The 18887-nt window shown below is 42.5% G+C and overlaps 2 protein-coding genes across 5 annotated transcripts in view; both read left to right on the forward strand.

The window, feature by feature from the left end:
- The first annotated feature begins 1396 nt into the window (after positions 1–1396).
- On the forward strand, positions 1397–6030 carry CKS2 (CDC28 protein kinase regulatory subunit 2). The gene is made up of 3 exons (XM_067568973.1): positions 1397–1580; positions 3661–3788; positions 5516–6030. The coding sequence occupies exons 1-3, from the start codon at positions 1522–1524 to the stop codon at positions 5566–5568; spliced, it is 240 nt and encodes a 79-aa protein (XP_067425074.1). The 5' UTR covers positions 1397–1521; the 3' UTR covers positions 5569–6030.
- Positions 6031–9266: 3236 nt separating this feature from the next.
- SECISBP2 (SECIS binding protein 2) overlaps positions 9267–18887 on the forward strand; it is a 38418-nt gene continuing 28797 nt past the window's right edge. The window contains exons 1-5 of one of the 4 annotated variants that reach the window (XM_067569322.1): positions 9267–9414; positions 12256–12401; positions 14405–14666; positions 16978–17104; positions 17570–17805. In XM_067569322.1, the coding sequence (XP_067425423.1) occupies positions 9373–9414; positions 12256–12401; positions 14405–14666; positions 16978–17104; positions 17570–17805 (813 nt within the window). In that variant the 5' untranslated portion in view covers positions 9267–9372. The remainder of the gene's footprint in view (positions 9415–12255; positions 12402–14404; positions 14667–16977; positions 17105–17569; positions 17806–18887) is intronic. The other 3 variants (XM_067569323.1, XM_067569324.1, XM_067569325.1) reach the window with 3 other exon arrangements.

An 18887-nucleotide genomic window follows, 5' to 3' on the forward strand; every position in this document is an offset into this window, starting at 1 on the left:
ATTTTAATCGGAGGTAAGAACAGATAACCAAATATACAGATGGTACGGCTACAGTGCAATGTAAACCCAGGGTTAGGAAAACTCAAGTTAGCAGATCCTCGGTTTATTAACCTAGGGCTTAAGCATCTACACTCATTTGTAACCCTAGGTTGGGAATTATTGAATCCTGGCTCCAGCATCTACACTGCATTAAACAGGGCCACACCCAATCACCCATATCCTAGATGTCCTAGTGGCTTCACTAAATGTGTCACTCTAGCCTTTTGTTCATGGTGCAGTGTGTGGAAACTTGACTGTCCAGCACACAAAGTCCATGGGATACTTCTGGGATAGTCCCAGAGCACAAGTCCAGCAAGGCTGTGTCTACCCTGCAAAAAGCAACAGGGTCTGAACTCTAAATCCTGTCTTGACTCAGACTTCAATCCTCAACCCCCATCGGGTCCTGAGTCTCTTAACCCTGGGTTGATGTGATTTGGGTGTAGCTGAAAAGAGGGGGAAGGAAGGAATAGGCTTGTGCCTATTGGAGCTCTCTAGGGCTACTGCAATGTAGACCAGCGGTTCTCGCACTGGGAGTCAGGCATCCTTAAGGTAATTAGGGGGGGATTGCAGGCTGTCAGCCCCCACATATGCCAAGGCTGTGGCTGTCACCCCTGTGCATGGCTGACAGCCAGAGCCCTTCAGAGCTGGGTGGCCAGAAAACATCAGCTGCTGGCCAGATGCTCTGAAGGCAGCAGGCTCCCAGGAGCCATGCAGAAGTAAGGGTGGCATGACATGAGGGAGGATAGCATAGTATGGGGAGTCATCACTTCTGGGGCTGGTGGGTTGCCATAGCCTGAAATATTTTCAAAGGGGCGGTCCCAGCAATACAGGTTTGAGAAACCCTGATGTAGACACATCCAGAGAGCCGCCGCCCCCCCCATGGCAGCAGAGCAGCAGCAGAGCAGCTATCACTGGGAGGAGGCGCTCCTCAGCAGAGGGAAGGCAAAAGGAAAACTGGAGTCAGGGGTCGAGTCAGCCGACACGGTCAGAAGAGGCGGGGCTCACCAGCAGCGGGGCGAGAGAACACTGCAAACGGCCAGAACCGGCCCCGCTCCCCAACGCCAACCGCCCCACTCCGCTGCGAGCTCACGAGGCAAGCACGCGCATGGCCCAGAGAAGAGCAAGCCAAAGCGCCGGGGGCGGAGCGCACGCACTGAACCCAAACGCCTCCCTGCCTCTGCGCGCGCACCACCCCCACCTTTAACCGTCAGTCTCACGTACCTCATCCCCTTCGCCTCTCATTGGCTGATAGGGAGGAAAGCGGCGAGTGCTGGTGACGCAATTGTGGGACTCGTGACAGCGCGCTCTGTGATTGGCTGGTGCCGCCCGCCAATAAACGTTGAACTGTTGGATTCAAATTGAGTAGAAACTAAGCAGGCGATACGACGGGGTCAGTTAGTCAATCAGCGGGCGGGCGCTGCTGCTTCACGAACACGAGTTGAGTCCTCCTGCGTCCGTGTCGCTGCAGCTGCCGCCTCCGCCATGGCCCACAAGCAGATCTACTATTCGGACAAATACTTCGACGAGCACTACGAGTATCGGTGCGCGGGGCGGGGGCTGCTTCTCTCACGGTCCTTCTTCCCCCTTCCCTGCCGCGGGGCATGCGCTGGCTGGCTGGGCGCGCGCGCGCAGGGGCCTGGCAGGCGGCTCTCGGGTTCGGAACGCTGCGCTCTGATCTCGGGGGGCCCGACTCGAGCGCTCTCTCGCCGCTTCCAGGGCAGCCGTGGCCGAGCCGTGAGGGGAAGGCGGCCCCTTCCGCAAGGGTGGGGGCGGGGGACACCAATGGGCCCCGGGGCGGTCGGGCTCGGTGCGCTGAATTTACTCGCTAGCGAGGCCCTAATTCAGGGGCCTTACTCGAGGCCCTCAGCGCCGCCCAGACTTGCTGAAGTTGAACTCGGGAGCGTTGCCGTGAGCTCGCGGGAGCTTTCACGTCCCTGAGCCGGGGGAGGGACACGAGTGGCCGTTGCTGAGCAGTAGCGGGCTCGGCGGGAGGGGGAGTCCGCAGGTCCCTTTCCCCTTCGGAGCATACATGGGCGCTGCGGGGTTGGCACCTTCATAGGGCGACTGGGTTTTACTGCCTGTAAACAAGCCCCGTCTCTCGAAAGGGGTGACAACCATGGCAACGCCCGGTTGGTAACGTCAGGGAGGCGCCTCCAAGAACCTGGCTCGGCTCCTCACTGCTTCAAAGGGAGGCCGTTCGAGTGACGTCCCACTCCCTTTACATAAGCTTAGCTTCCCTGAGACCGCATGGCCTGGGCAGGTGGGAGTCCAACCTAGCCACCTCTGGTGTAACTGCTCTGCAACGCAAGGTGGTCTTGGAGCTTTAACTGGAAGTGTTTTAAGCACACAATACCCTGAACAACATAAAAATACCATGCTGTAGCCAGCCTGTGTGAAACTTGGCTCTGGGGGCTTATACAGTGGTGACTCTGTACTTGCAGGCTAATGCCCTGCGCTCAAGGTCTATGGGATGGATGGCCTCTTGTTTAGGCCACTTGAGTTTTGTTCACTCAAGTCTAAAACAATGCTGTGTGACTTGTCTGCACTGGAGGGAGGCAGAATGCAATAGGGCTGAGAAGGAAGATGTAAACAGACCATTCAGTCCTGTATGAAATGCATTGCAATTCTTTTTAGTTTCATTAAATGTTACTCTCTAAGATAGGCTTGTGATCTGTGTGTACAAATAGTTTTGCATTCAAGGACAAAGGTCAAATTATCTTGGTCAGCAGCTGACTTGTTAGTGACAAGTGAGGAGTCATGGCTGGTGGCATAAGAATGTTGCTTTTGTACATTCCTAAAACCACTTATCTGATCAGGCTGATGATAATTTCCTTTGTTTTCTTAGTGTGGCAATAATCAACTGCCAGGAGCACTCTTTGCTCTGATAATTCCTGCCTACTCAGTGCATGTTTATCTCCTGGTTCTTGTATATTTCAGATGATGTGGGGAATAGAGTGCATATTTACACCTCCATGACTGAAGGTTTAAAGTCTACTCTACTAGTTCTTGGATTTCAAGATTTTGCATATCATCTCTTAAACTTAAGTGCTTTAATATGAATTAATTCATGTAGCTTTAATTACACTACTGAATCTTTAAATAGCCCATATATTTCCATTGGTACATCTATAACATGTAGAACTGTTGATGTTGCTCTCGTAGAGTCATGAATGGCACTCCTAGGAAAATAGAGAACAGGCAGGAATCCTTCCAACAGCTGGGACGGAAATAGATGGGAGGGGGGCAGTACAATGTCTTAAAAGTGCATTGGGCTTCCCACTGAGTTGCCTGATGGCCTCCATCCAGGTGCTATAGCTGTTTTGGTGTCTGGCAGATCTTGAGCCCTGCTTAAGACATGGCCCTAGGAAAAGCGGTAAAGGTTATAGCAATGGTTCTCAACTTGTGGCCCAGTCAGCTCACAGCTGCGGCCCATGTGACATTCTCAGGGTCATACAGTTAGTATTGGATGTGGCCCACGTAACCCATTGTGGGCCTCATCTGTGACCCGCAGTGGTAAATAGGTTGAGAACCAATGGGTTATAGCCTACAAATACAGGTGTTGTCGAAACGAAAGCTGATCTGTAATGTAGGATAACGTTAGTACTGTTATGTTTTCAACAGACATGTGATGTTGCCCAGAGAGCTTTCAAAGCAAGTACCAAAAACCCATCTAATGTCTGAAGAGGAATGGAGAAGACTTGGTGTCCAGCAAAGTCTTGGCTGGGTCCATTACATGATCCATGAGCCAGGTAAATAGAATGCTATCATAGCGATGAAACAGTCACTCTTAACTGACTAAACAGGTACTTCCTGAGGATTAGCGGGAAACTCTGAATCTTCACCTATTACAGGAATCAAAAGATTGGAGAACTTTCCTGTTTCTATACACTTGAATTCCACGATCACTGGTAGCAGTAAACTGAGAATTGCGTTGTCACACCTCTGTAGTGGCTTGGGAAAATGAACAGCAGTGAAAAACATTGGGAGGGGTCACTTTGTGGGGAGGGGAAAAGCTGGGAAGGTATGAAGTATCAGACACCTCTGCAATATTCAGAAGCTCTGAGGTGGCACTGGAGGGAATAAAGAGAGATATCACTTAGCATTTTAAAGATGTGGCTTCAAATTTCCCTAACACTTACTTTTAGAGCCAGGGCAGGATTTCTCTGAATCTAACTAGTGGGCATCTCGTCTCATTTGTAGTTATCAAACTTTTCAAGCCTTAAACTAGAAAACTGACAAATTGTGAACCAGAATAAAACTCATCCAAGACCAAGTTATACAGTTTTCTATGTCTAAGTATCTGAGCTTTAAACACACAGGTTGCAACAAAGTGGCTATATTATAATTGACTTGCTAGAAATGACAAATTAAAGATTAGAAAATCTTAATTGAGGGGACATACTAAATAAAGCAGTTGGCATTAAGCCGTAGTAGTATAATCTGTGTCAAAATACAAATGACTCAATTTCAGGTTTTACTTTGGTGCTTATCATGAGTGTCTAAGAATAAAACTAGGACAACCTGATGGATGGTTAACATAATTGTCAGTGGACAAACTGCAAGTGATCTATCAATGGTATTCAAAGTTTGGTTGGAAGAACCAGCAAGCAAACTCAAGCAAGGGTCGATGCAATTTTCCTTCCAAAAACTGCCTGTATTGTTTCAGTCACCTGCTTAAGGATGTCAGTGTGCCACTTGGGCTTAAGGCCTTGTTTAAACAAGGAAGTTGAACTAGTTAACTAGTTCAATCTAGAAATTGATCTAATTAACACAATGTACTCACTTGTGTGGGCACTCTTGAGCCAGTTCAAAATAGACAAGACAAGTCTGCATTAGTAAAGGCTTGCTAGCATAGTGACACTAGCAACCTGTAGTGTTGATGCAGCATAAAAGTGCTCTTGCTGGTATAGTTAACACTAGCTTAGCAAAATAAGCTAAAAATTGCATCTACACTAGGGGAGTTTCGTATTGAAATGTTTCAAAAAACAAAACCCATCTGACTTTGCTGTACTAACAATAGTCTTCTGTTAAATGGGTACCACTTCCTTACCTACATAAGGCGTTGATCATGATCATAAGCTCATGCATTAGTTACACATAAAATATAAGTTCACACTAAAATGCACTGATCAATCACTCAACCTTTAACCTTCCAAGTATTTGAAACTTGAGCACGCATGGAAATACCTAACTAGCAATTCCCCTTTTAATTTTGAGCAGTCTGTTTTGGCACCAAAGGTAAAACTTCTTAAGCACCAAATTGGCTTAAGATTCTAAGCCACTTAGATGCCCCTCTATATAGGGTAAACTTTTTAGAAGCAAGTGTGAAGGCACTGTATATAGGAATGGTCATCTTTCTGAACATTTTCTCTAAGTGTAATTGAGTTCTAAACTGCTGTACACAAATGTGCAGGACTGATAATGTGAAAATATTGGAGGATAACATTGACGTTTGTGTTCAATCTTATTTCCACAGAACCACACATTCTACTCTTTAGAAGACCTCTTCCAAAAGACCAACAAAAATGATCTCTTTTTTTTTTTTCTGGAAAAATCCTATTAAATCTTCTGGAACTTTATGTATATGAGTGTATATATGTTGGTAGTATTCAGTGAATACTTGAAAAAATGTACAAAACCTACATCCATATCTGCGCATGAGCTGTATTATTCACAGCAACAGAGCTCAGTCAAATGCAATCCCAAGTAGGCTGCTATGGTGTCTAAAGATTAATAAACGCATATTCCTTTACTGTAATATAAAAGCCTATTTGACTTTCTTATTAAATTACTTTTGTTTAATAAAGTGTTCATGTTGCATATGTATGTCCTGATTATACTTATTACATGTATTTTTGTTCAGAAATTTAGTTTCAATACTGAACTATTCTACACAGCATTGTATTTACAAATGTTTGACCGGTTCAAAGCTCATGGCTTCTCAACTCTTCAAAATAGGTCTGAAGAAATAAACACTTTTTAAAAATACTAGATCCCTACTTTGTGAAGTGTTTCTAAGAAATTGTGTATCTTATCAGCTAGGAATCAAACAACTAGTTGTGGGTGTTAATGCTAAACTAGTAGAGGTACCTGTCCAAAACTGACTCTGAAATCACTGCATAGGTAAAAACACCAAACATCTAGCTTTACAGTGAACTAGCTCTCCAATAATTTACCATGACATAACACTTGTCTCTAAGAAGACTCAGTTGCTGGCTGACTGCTTCCAATCAAAAATCTCTTTATAAACAGGTTGATTTAGGCTTCACTGTCCCACAAGGGAATGAGCCCCATCCCTTAGGCTATTTTTGAGCCACTTCTCAAATCACTTGGGTGTAATAAAGGCTAGTCTGACGATTACATTAGATTAACCAAGCTAGAGAAAGCAGTTGGCTGTCTTGGCTATACCTCTACCATGTGCAGATTGTTTGCATTCAATAAGTAGCAAAAATCTCATGTAATTTTGGTATTAGCTGTAGTTTGAGATTTAATCTATGGCTAAATCTTGTAACCATTCCTTCCTCTCTGAAGAACTTCCTGCCATGATTTATATCTGTGCCATCTCAACCCAACACTGGCAATACACTTTCACAAGGTATAGTGCAAATCCAAAACAATGGCTGCAGTAAGCTAACTGGGATGTCTTACATGTGTAGCAGCTCAGTCACCTGTAAGTGTGGATTATATGCAGTAGTTACAGGTGCCTGACAATGACCTGAACTGTCTGATTAATGCAGTCATACATAAGTAGAAATACTTGAACCTCCTTATTCAAAAGGCTGCTAGTGCCTTCTCCCTAAAGATCTTTTGATTTTAGTGTTTCCCTTCAAAAAAGGTGTAATTTGTCAAAAGATGAAGCATGTGAGCAAACCATGCTATCTACTGGAGGCTTATGATGGGAAAATATATTAGCTGAAAGTACTCTAGCTTATGAATCGTGTTTAGTATTTAATCATAGTGTAATGAGCTGTGGCCTGAGAATACATCCTTGAAGGGTGAAGAGGATACAGTAATTGCTCTTCCACTGCAGTTAGTACAACAGAACTACTGCATGTAGGGTTCAAGGCACTAGATTGTAGAAAGTGATAAATTGATAAGGTCTGGAATAAGTTTATCTTTTTCTAAAGCTGAATTTAAAAAATCATTGATGTAGCCTCCTTAATTATACATAGTGTTGGTCCCAGGATATTAGACAAAATGGGTGAGGTAATTTTTTTTTGACCAACTTCTGTTCGTGGTAGAAACAAGCTTACAAAGAGCTCTTCAGGTCTAAATTAGTCATCCTAGTTGTCTCAAAATTCTATCCTTACACTTGTCAATTGAAGACATACCAACTACCTGTGGCTATATGAGATTTAAATTGGTTCCGGTTGTCTTTATTAAGTTACATGTTATGTAACTTTATGTATGTTATGTCCATACTGTGCAAGTACATTGCTTTCTGATATGCTAAGCATGACAAAAGTGGAAACAATATCTAAGAGTGAAAATGTCATCCCTTGTTTTTCATTGTTCACATAAGTGTACTCCTGACTAGCTCAATCTAAATCAGACATGGGAAATACAGTTCAGACACATGATGCAAAGATTGAGAATGGGCTCTACTAGTGCAGTTGTTCTATATCATTACTTCAGATGATCATCAAAAGGTTTTTTGAAAGACATATGGAAATCTTATTTATTACCATAAACACAGAGTTGTACACAATTGTCATAAAAATGGAACAAGCTGGGCAAAAAAAAGTGCGTGTGCACTCTTCCCCAATGGTGATAATGAAAAACTTCCTCCTTGATGTTGCCTTGATGGAGTCGCATACCTGACCCACATGGCTTACAGTGGAGGTATGCAACGAGAACAGCAGCTATGAGTAAGTAATCTTTCCAAAATATATTTTCAGATTGATGACTACCAACTTTTAAAGGAAATAAAGAGGTGGGTGAAATAAGTTATTTTATTGGACCAACTTCCTTTGGTGAGAGAGACAAGCTTTTGAGCCATGCCCAGCTCCACTTCAGATCTGGGAAAGGTACCTTAAGAGCTCTGTGTAGCTTGAAAGCTTTTCAACAGAAGTTCGTCCAATAAAAGATCTGACCTCACTCACCTTGTCTAATATCCTGCCTCCAACTACACTGAATAAAGGAAATAAAGGACGCTTGAGTGAAGAGTTTAAGGGATACTACCCCACAATTTTTTGTTGCTGGTGCAAAATCATAACATATATCAGTTTTTGAGTCTTTGCTAATAGTCAGCTACTATTATTGCTGAAATACAGGACAGTCCTTTATTGACTTGATATGGAACTTTTGGCACTGCAATGATTATAACTACTCAGGCATCAGGTTTTTCAAGAGAGAAGACACAGCACATATCAACTGGTCAGGTATTTAGTTCAAGACTGCTCATACACTTGGCGTATGAGAAGGGAAGTACTGTCCCAAACTTCCATTCAAGAAATTGAATTTTGCTATGCAGATGTACACATAGCAAGCCTTAGGGAGAGTGAATATGGTGCTTCCTTGGTGGCCAAAGCTCTGGGATTGGGAGTGGTGGTAATAAAGTGTCCTACCCTGCCCTCTCCTGCTTTTTTAACATTATTTTAGATAGGAAGGGGGAAAGAAAGCGGCAGAGGCCTCCAGTTGCCCCCACTCTAAGCAGTTCTCATCCTCTCTCACTAAGCATGAAAGCAGCCTTGGATGATGTGTGCTTGTGACTGTTAGCTGGCTCTAGATGCTTTATCGTTACTGGGCTGCTGTGGTACTGGGGAAAAGAACAGGAGGGGGAGTTTATAGAGAGGATGCATGCGATTGTAAATCGAGATAGTCAAAATGGGGAGGGGGTGCCTGACTACGTTGTGGAGTGACCGATGGGAATCAAGTGTTCTCTGGTGGTTATTTGGCCGTGGATGGCAATAGCCAGGTAAGAGGGAAAGCGCTGGAAAACTGCCAAAACTGTCCGATGGATTATATGCACGAAATAACGCGATCAGTGTTCCTTAGACACACCCACTGGAGCAAGCCACGTCCCAGGACTCCGCGGAGACTCTCCCGGCCTGCCAGTGCCCAGCCACCAAGGTGGGGTAGCGCGCTGTAGCGCGGACGGCTTGGGAGTGGCTGGCAGCGTGCACGTGGGCGGCAGGGTCACGTGACCAGACCGACAGGCTCCTAGAGTCGCTCATTCGCTGCCTGGTTCCGTTGATAGGAGGGTGATGACGTAGAACAAGCTGCGCCGCGGGTCTGTTTACTTCGGGCGCATGTCGCGGGTGTCGGCCGGGAGCTAGTTTGGGGAGTGCGGGCGCAGGCGACGCGGGGTGTTGTTCTCCTTCCCGGCTAGCCATGGCCTCGGAGCGGGAGCCGGAGCCGGGCTCGGCCAGCCAGGTAAGGGAGGGGAGACGGGCGGCTCTGGGCCGCGCAGGGGCCCGCCCCCAAGCCGTTACATAAGCGGGGGCCTGGGTGCACCGGGCGGGTCGAGGCGCCTCGCCCCGCCCCGGAATCTCTGACAGCCGGGTCTGGGGACACCTCGAGAGAGTCACTTATCCCCGCCGCCCCGAACCCGCGGATCCGCGTCCTGCTCGCGTCGTGCGCCCTGTAACTCTGCCGTGGCAGGGAAGCGGTGGCGGCTCTGGCCGTGGCCCTGCGTGTGACGGACTAAGGGGCTCGGAGCTGGCCTTTGAGTCTAGTGGGCTTATTTTTAAAGGGAAATGACACTTCTATCTGAAAATACTTCACCTGCTGCTGTTCTAAGTACCCACCAGTATTACTGCCGTTGAAAGGGAGCGGGAGCGGGGAAGGAAGACATTACCTTGCCTTTCAGCCTGTTTTCTTGTGCTTTTGGCAGTCCTTTAGCCTTGATCTTACAATCAGCTCCATGTATGTGAGCTCTGTGCCTGTGCAGAGCCTTTTACAGATCTACGGATTTGCTCATGTGCCTCTGATTGCAGGGGAAGGAGCAGGCCTTTCGTAAGTTTCACCCTTTCCTTGTGAACTCTTAAGAGTTGTCTGCATGGGAAAGTTATGTTGGTGTAAGCTAAGGTGTGAATATAAACCAATATCGTTCTACTGGTAGAACCTCAGTGTGTGGACACTGATTCTGTTGTAAAGAAATGGCTCTTTTCAGTTTAGCTGATTTAGCTTAGGAAGGGGTTTAAACACTCGTGCCATGTGTGTAAATTTATTCATGATCAGTCCCACTTGTGTTTGCCCCTGATTCTGCAGTTGTTCCATGTAGCTGTTGACTTCAGTGGGTCTCTAAGTAGGTGTTGGGGCCTGCCTGCTCAGATCCAGTTGCAGGATTGAAGTACGTAAGTACTTGCATAAGAAGCCTTTATAGAATCAAGACCTCTAAGCAGTTCTCTGTTGTTTGTGTGAGGCTTTCATGCAACAACAAGGAAGAGAGAAACTTTTATGAAAAGGAACATGTTTATGAAACCACAAATAGTAGGTGAGTCATGGACTAGTGCAGTTCCCGAAATGTCTTATTAATTTTTTAAAGATGTTTGTTCTAATTATCCCAAACAATTAAAAAGCTTTTGTAAGTATCTTGTGCAGCATGGGAGCCTAAATTCTACATGCTGATCTAATATGTAAAATATACTTTTCTCCCAAAAGCCCTAAAATAGTTACTTTGTCAGATACTTGGGGAAGAGAGAAGTAATTAATTTGAATAAGCATATGTAATATTAAGAGCATATTTAAAAGACAAACTACATTAGAATGCTTCAAGTTTCTTTGGCTAAAATCAGTCTTCTTATCATTACAGCATTATCAGCATGAAATCTACTTGAAATAAGCATTCAGTGAATATATTGCACCAGTACCTTAAGAACCAAAATACCTTATGTTTAAAAAACTAAACAAGGTATAGGCATGGTGAAGTGTGTGTGAGAGAGAGAATATATATGGAATCAATGAAAGAATTGTTTATGCTATGGGATAGTCTATTCTATTACACTCATTCTGTGAATATTGCCTTTTGGATGTGTGATCTCCCAGTCAGACTGAAATGTCTTTAAAGTTAATGATCAACTCCAAATTAAAAGTACTTTTATGGTTGGTATTATTTGATGCTTTATTCATTTGTCTGATAACTATGCTTTAACTCCAAAAATAACTTGGATTAATTTTTATACGTGTGTATGTATTTCACGTCCTATTTCTCACCCGTGCAATCCATATCTTGTATTTAAATGGCCTGGATAAGTTTGGCAACAGCTGAAACGGACATTTTTCCTGACAAACCCATGAAGCAAAGAATTCATATTATCTGTTGAGTTGCATCCTTAAATTTCCAAGGGCACACTTAACCACCAGAGGGTGCTCTGTGTCCACAAAGTACATTCTAAACACTGAAATGACTGTTGATCAAACATTTTATAAGCAAGGTTCCATATGCCCTTGCATGGATACAACAGTTCATGAAGTTGACTTTGTTTTACTTCTTCAACAATGAGAACTAATAAAGCAAGTTTCCCCACAGTCTTAGTTATGAAGAAATATATAATCAGGTCTAAAATGACTTGCTGCATGTATTAGAATGAGTGGAATTATGAAATACTACTTTCTCCAAGTACAAACTATCAAGTGCCAGCAACAAGTAACATCAAATACATTATAATACATGCCTTCTAATTTTGGAGCCTCTTTTGCATTCAGAAGTTCTGTTGAAGGCATACTAGTTCAGCATGTGGAACATCTCCAAAATTGAGCATGTTGATATGAATATATTAGTGCTGTGACAATCTCATTAAAAAGGTGCAGAATTTAATATTTGATCTATATTTTTAAAAAGCATGCAAATAACCATCATCACAATAACTGTACCTTTGGAGATGGCTTTTACAATAATGGAAATGATCTGCTGAGATGATTATACTGATTAAGTGACTAATCTGAAAATGGAATATTCTTACTACTTTTGCATCTTGCGTGTTAAGTAGTATCCTAGTACTTTTCTAATGTAGCTTTGTTTTGTGCATTTTCTCTTAAATATAGGCATTATTTGGAAATAACTTTCCAAAGCCATCAAACCTTAGCTGTTTTTTTTTTTCCCCCCCCTTCACTTTCCTTCTGAGAATATTGTTGCTTCACAACTACATTATGAGAACAAGTGAACAATCTAGCACTTTCTTGTAATGGTTTTGCTCATGCAGATGAGGTTTTTCCCCCCGCTTATTTTTGGTTAATCTCATGCATGTAGCCAAAAAACATTTTGTTTCTCAGGGCTTCAAGTTCTCAGCCGATGTCAAACCGTTTGTCCCAAAATACACGGCAGTAACTGTGGCATGGTCAGAACCCTCAGAAGCATGTGTCTGTCCTAGGTACTTGACTACATACTACCCATTTGTTCAGGAACCGTCTGTGGAGAAGTACGTATTTTTCTGAATCTCATTTTATGGGTAATTTTAACCTTCTAGTGCTTTGACTTTGACTACTCTTTCAAAATTGAAGTGGGAGCCTCTGTACTTCAATTCTTCTAACTGCCCAGTGGTTTAGACTTTTGCATTGTTCTCTGAGGGATACAGATTTGGTACCTAGTTTGTTGATCCCAAGGACCTGGAGTACTAGAGAAGGACAAGGAAGAGTCTGGTCACTGGGGTAGAAGGATGATAAATTATGAAGTGGATGGGAGGAGCAATGGGTATGTATAGAAAGGGAAGGAGGATTCTTGAGGGTGGGGAAGGGGAACCCCCTCAAGGTTTGAGTACTCAGTATTAAATGGCTTCTTTCTAAATATAAGGAATCTTCTAAGTCTTTTCTTTTCTTTCTTTTTTCTCTTTTGCAGAACTTATTTTAAAAGATAAATCTAGTTAGAATAAGATACACTTGCAAAAAAACAAACTTCTCAATGTAGCAGGTTTCAGGATTCCACAATGTAGAGTTTATTAAATGGATTGTTAATCTTGGGAAATCCAGAAATAAAACATGCTCTGTTTTATATCTTTACCTGTGTGTTAGGCTAGGAAATAACCAACCGTTACAAGGGCTGGGTATGATATTCAGTAGATGTCCTAACTTTTTTGTTAGCTTCTCAGAACTATAAGCTTTGGCTTTATTTTAGGCATAATTGCAGTGTCTTGAAACTCATTTACTTGCCTTTTAAAAAAAAAAAAAAAATTAAATATTGTGTTCTTTTTAATACCTTGACTGACTTTTCCCACAGAATTATTACAAAATTATCTTTGTATGTACCCTGTATTATGAATTATTGTAACCCATTTAATGATGAGCTGAATGCAGGCTGATTTATGACAGAATATGACATCATTAAAGAAATAGTGAGTAGCACAAATATTGTGATTAAGGTTGCATTGTTGGGGTCTAAAGTCAGAAAATGAAATTTAAGGGTTGATGCATTATTTTACCCATATAAATTTGGATAGGCTGAAGTCAAAACAACTGTTGCAACCAGAGAGAGAGCATTTCTTACTTCAGATATGCAATACACAATATCTTCTTATTCCAGAATTGAACAGATATTTGAAAATAGGAAAACATCAGGCTTATACACTTTGGCCACACTAAACTGATTTTTAAAATTGGATATACATAAACCAACATTTGTTTGCTCAGATTGAGAATGTCACAGTTGGCTGTTCAATTTACATCAGTAAATGTAATTTCTGTGGAAAATGTGGGTCTCTGCTTTCAGAGGCCCACTTAGAATTTGGTATGATTTGGTTGGTGGAGACTTTGCTGATATCAATTTAGGAAGACGTGTGTACTGAACTCCTCTTCCCTTTTTTAAAAAAAATTCAGACGTGTTGAATTTACGGAAGCTGTATTTAAGGCTTCCTTTAGCCAGTAAGCACAATAAATATCTACCATTTAATCACCTTGTATGGTATTATTAGGATACGTTTTGTCCCACAGAGTACTGTATTTATACTCCTGTTTTTAAATTGTATTTTAAAATAAGTTTCAGTATTTCATATTCCTTTCCTTGTAGTTGAGTACATTCACACATGCCTCTTAGTTTTATTACACTTTCAAGCTTCTGTCTTTTAGTTTAAGCTAACTCTTTACCACAAGGAAGTCCGGCAAAATAATAAAGAACTTGCTGGCAACTGTTAAAGCTGAAATAAAGCAGAATAGTTTTGAAACTCTGTAACAAATTATTTTTAGGTAGAATCACTGTATTCTTGAATTTTAAACACATTATGAAAGTTTAAATATAAAAAGGAGAGAAACATTGAATGAAATATTTTAATCATTTTGAGGAAGAAACTTGAATTTTATGGTTAAAGCACATATCTAGAAAGCAGTGAGTAAATACTTAATTGAAATCATGGAGAATGCTTTCCTTGCAAAATATTATGCCTGCCTTAATACTGAACAAAATCTTCAACTAAGGAATGGTGTATTTATTTAGGCCACAAATATGCGCTGAAGATGTGTCCTGGAACGTCTCTTCATCTCTCTCTCAATATATGTCTGGTAGTGTTACGGGATGTACTCCACTTGGTGAATACTCTAGCTCGCCTTCTTCGTCTGATGCTGCACCAAATCTATACCCACTTGCTAATGCACAGTATAATTATAACCACTCTAAACACTCCAGTCATTCCAGAATAGTTAATGAATGTGGCGAACAAACTTGTCTAGTCAGACAAGAGACTAGAAAGACTCCTAAGGTAAGTGAATACCTTATTTTTTCAGCTTTAAAAAGAATAATCACTACTTGTTGTAGTAGCAACAGTGAACAGCATTTAAAGGGATGTTGTTAGCAGTTATATGGACGAGATTTAAATTTTATAGCAGTAAGTTTTGGGTTTGGGTTTTTTTTTTCAGAATCGAAGACCAGTAGAAATCTTTCTATGAAACTTTTACAATTTGTGCGTGCGTGCGTGCGTGCGTGCGTGCGTGCGTGCGTGCGTGCATATAAATAAACAAATAAAAACTCATTGGGAATTCTGTGCCAAAAAATTAAATTCTGCACACAATATTTTAAACATTCAATAATTTTGATAATTTATTTCAAAATACCTGTCAGCAAATATCTCTAACAATACAGACGACAAAAAAGATTCAGGAAATATTTCTGACAAAGATTCCTTATTAGGCATACTAATACAGAACTTTGAGGAATAATTCATATAAACTACAATACAGAAACATATTTCCCATACCCCTCGGAAGCAGTGGGAGTCGGGTAGCGGAGGAGGTGAGGGAGAGGGAAGTGATTGCTGGGAAGGAGCCTGGAAGTGAACCTGGAAGGTTGTTGGGTGTGAGTGGGAGAAGTATGGAACAGAGTTTTTTTTGGGAAGGTGGGGAGAATTGTTAAGGAGTTGGGGGGCCTTCCCCTTGCAGACTCTGGCTGACCCCTAGCCTCTCTCATTTCACCAGGCACATCTGCCCCTGTCCCCAGGTGTCCTAGTACCCTCAATCCCCATTTAGCCAAGCATATCTGCACATGTCCTCTGGCCCTGCACCGTCACTCCCATTGAGCTCCTGGCTCAATATTATCACCCCACTAGCTCCTGTGCCTCTGCCCCAGTCTGTCCCCCGCACTAGCCCTTCTGAACCCCAATCTGTGTGATCCCCTCCCCCAACAGCCCTGGATGCCCTGCTTTGTCTGTGTCCCCCAATCCTATACCTCCTCACCTGGTCCTCTCATCTGGTGTCACATCCACCCTGATGGGTGAAAGATGTAATTGCAGTGTGACCCCTCTCGCTGCTTCCCTGCGTCTCACTGTCAGAATAACTTTTCTGCGCGGGTGGGGAGGAATCTGTGGGGAACATTAATTCTGTGCTTCTGCTGTGTCACAGAATTCCCCCAGGAGTGATATATATTTTAACAAATAAACACCTCTGTACTGAGTCGCCAATTCTCTCAGTATTTTCGTGAGTGCCACTGTCTGGCATTAAAATTGTCCTCTTATATCGCCAGAAGTTCCTAGTAGCTCAAGGTTTCTGACTGATGTTAAACAGATACTGCAGTTCTTGCTGCTTCCATCAGAGGCGGGAGACTAAATTGTAGGGCTTAGACTACAGTTCCAACTACCACCAGCAAGGGGCTCACTTTTCTTTGTCTTGCAAAATGAATCTGCTTCCTTACTTCTGCTCACTGTAACTAGAGCTGATCAGATGGATTTTTTTTTTTTGGTTGAAGGCCAAACCAAAAAATCAAGAGAAAATTTGGCTCAAGTTGAAATTTTTCAGGTTTTCTCACTAAAACTAGAAATCTGAAAAAAAATTGTTTCAGAAAATACCACCACCACAGTAATTCCAAAATGATATTTGCTTCCTAGCATTGGTAGCAGCTAAGTGAAATTAACATTCTTTTCCATTTCAGCTACTGCAGCAGGGCAATAGCAGTGGTGAAACTGATAAGAATGTCAGTTTCTCTTAGCAGCTGCTGGAGCTCCCTGATCTGTGTGTTCCAGACAGCCCCACCATGAATACTGAGCTGAAGTTAGATTCCCAGGCCTGCTTGGAGTCTCGAAGCCTTGGTGTCCCTGGCCTAGGACATTCCACATGGCAGCGTTGCCAAAGACCCTGGGATCCTGTCCTAGGACATCCAGTCTGCTGGGTCTGAGGCAGTGAGCCTGGGAGCCCTGGCTTGAGGGGGTTCGCAATGCCTTCATAGTCCCTGCTGCAGAGCCATTAGAATGAAGTGTCATGAGAACCTCCTAGTCCAGTTGATTAGAAACAAGTGGACTAATCTGTTTTTGTTGTTCAAACTGTGAGACATGCAGAAACTAATAGCACAATAACAAAATGTAAATCAGATTTAATAATCTAAGATGTTCCTTTGTATTTTATAGGTCATCTAACTGTGTTGCTCATTTTAGTACTAATTTAAAGTCCAGATTCTTAATGTTGTTGTTGTTTGTTGTTAAATATAACAAGTTATGGTAATGCAAATATGGTGATATGACAAAGTGTAATTAAAAAGATCTTCTGGTAAGGTTTTCATTTAATGTGTCACTTTGTTTCTTACAGAGGCGATCAAAAGGTGATGAGCAAAAATTGGACAATAACAAGCTTGATGGAAGTGATTCATCTGACAGAACAGCAAATAGAAGTTCACTTCATACTTCTGTGTATGACAGAAATGCTTTGAAACCAGGTACAGGGGCTAATGTGTGGCTTAGTTAAAATATATTCAGTAGAACTTAAAATTGTTGACAATTCAGTAGTTTCTAGTTCAGTGTGACTATATGTTTCTGAATCTAGAGGTGCCGAGTCCACGGGTATGGGGAGAATACTTTTTCGGGTGACTCCCTTTTTAAGGCAGGACCATGAATAACCTTATTTACTGACTCTACAACATAAGGTAGATTGATATGAAGAACTTCCTAGGCAAACAACTAACTTTACGTTACTTCTAGGTTGATTGCAGAAAGAGTAATTTAACATCTTTATTATAGTGATTAGTGAAACCCAAATTTTCAAAATAAGTTATTGAGCTAAAACTAGTCTGACAATCATTGTGCTCGGATAGCATGGCAATTGGGGTGACATAAAATTTGATGTATAATTTAGCGATTATAAACAGATAGTTGGCTTCTTTGACTTTACATGTTTTAATTAGACAGGTCTAATAAAGCTGTGAATAGGAAATCAAAACAGATTCCAAAAAACGAGACTCTTCCAAAACCTGCCTTTGAAGTTACCCTTTCAGATTTCCCTAAGTTGCAGAGTTTGGGAAGCAATGATGTGTTGGATCTGCAAAAATATAAACTGGGACCAGTATGCTCAGTGGAAGACAATACTGCATTCCTGAGACAACCAGTGAGAACAAAGACTTCTGCTTTAGTGATCACAGAGGTTAGCTGATGTTTGCACTTTGGAGCCTTGTAGAGTATTTCGTAAAATGACTTGTTTAATGATTCATCAAGACTACTTGTGTCATTAGTAGGGTGATTAAGTAACAAAATGCTTGTAGGGGGAAAGTGTAAAGATGGGCCAGGCACTCTGCAGACCATCACTTTAATAAAGTAGGAGACAATTGCTTGAGAGTAGACTAGGAATTTAAACTATAACAGCTAGTAGCTTGCTTAATATACAGTAGATTCCACTTAATAGCAGTCATGTTATTAGCAACTTCTTGTTAATGGCAGCATATTGCCAGGAAGCAATTTCAGCCCATAACATCAATGTTAATGGGATTTGGACATTAGTAGTGGCATGCCACTTATCAGCAACATTTTTGGAAGAAAGGCACCTCCTTTTGAGGCTGCAGCCCCAGAAGAAAGCATTGGGATGTGCCGAGCACTGCCTGTGACCAGTGCTCAGAATATCCCAGCATTTCCTTCTGGAACTGCAGCCTGGCAAACCTGTCTCCACATGGTGCCCATACAGGAGTAAGAGGCTGTGGGCTGGGATCCTGGGAGGGGAAGCGGGGGGCAGAGCAGTAGCAGGTAGAAGGGCTGCAGTCTAAATGCTGGAATCTGCACAGTACCTCTTGCTATGCTTTCCTGGCTGTGCCCAGGGCAGGAAGCACTGGCACATGCTGAGCATTGGCCACAGGCAGAGCCCAGAGAGAGATACTTTGCAGCTCCCCCTCCCCCTTGTGAAAAGCCTTGACATCTGGGCTGTAGCCTTCCTCCCTGCTGCTTCTCTCACCACAGGCAGGTTTGCAAGGCTGCAGCCAGGGAAGGCACATCCCAACACTTCCTTCCCTGGTGGCTGCCTCATAAACCTGCCTTCTGCTTATTAGCAACTGTGATGGATAACACAACCCTCAGGTGCCAGCTAAAAGTTGCTAATAAGTGGAATCTATTGTAGAAAGAATTTTTTTTCCCCACGTGCAGCAAAACATCATGTGATGTTCACAACTGACCTCGTATGCTTCAGTAACCCATTTCCTCCTCATTCCCTCCAGCTACTTTCTTATGGGGAAAAAAAAA

Source organism: Emydura macquarii, unplaced genomic scaffold (genome assembly GCF_026122565.2).
Source record: "Emydura macquarii macquarii isolate MOO-44397 ecotype Brisbane River unplaced genomic scaffold, CSIRO-AGI_Emac_v2 contig_2897, whole genome shotgun sequence".
NCBI lineage: Eukaryota > Metazoa > Chordata > Testudines > Chelidae > Emydura > Emydura macquarii.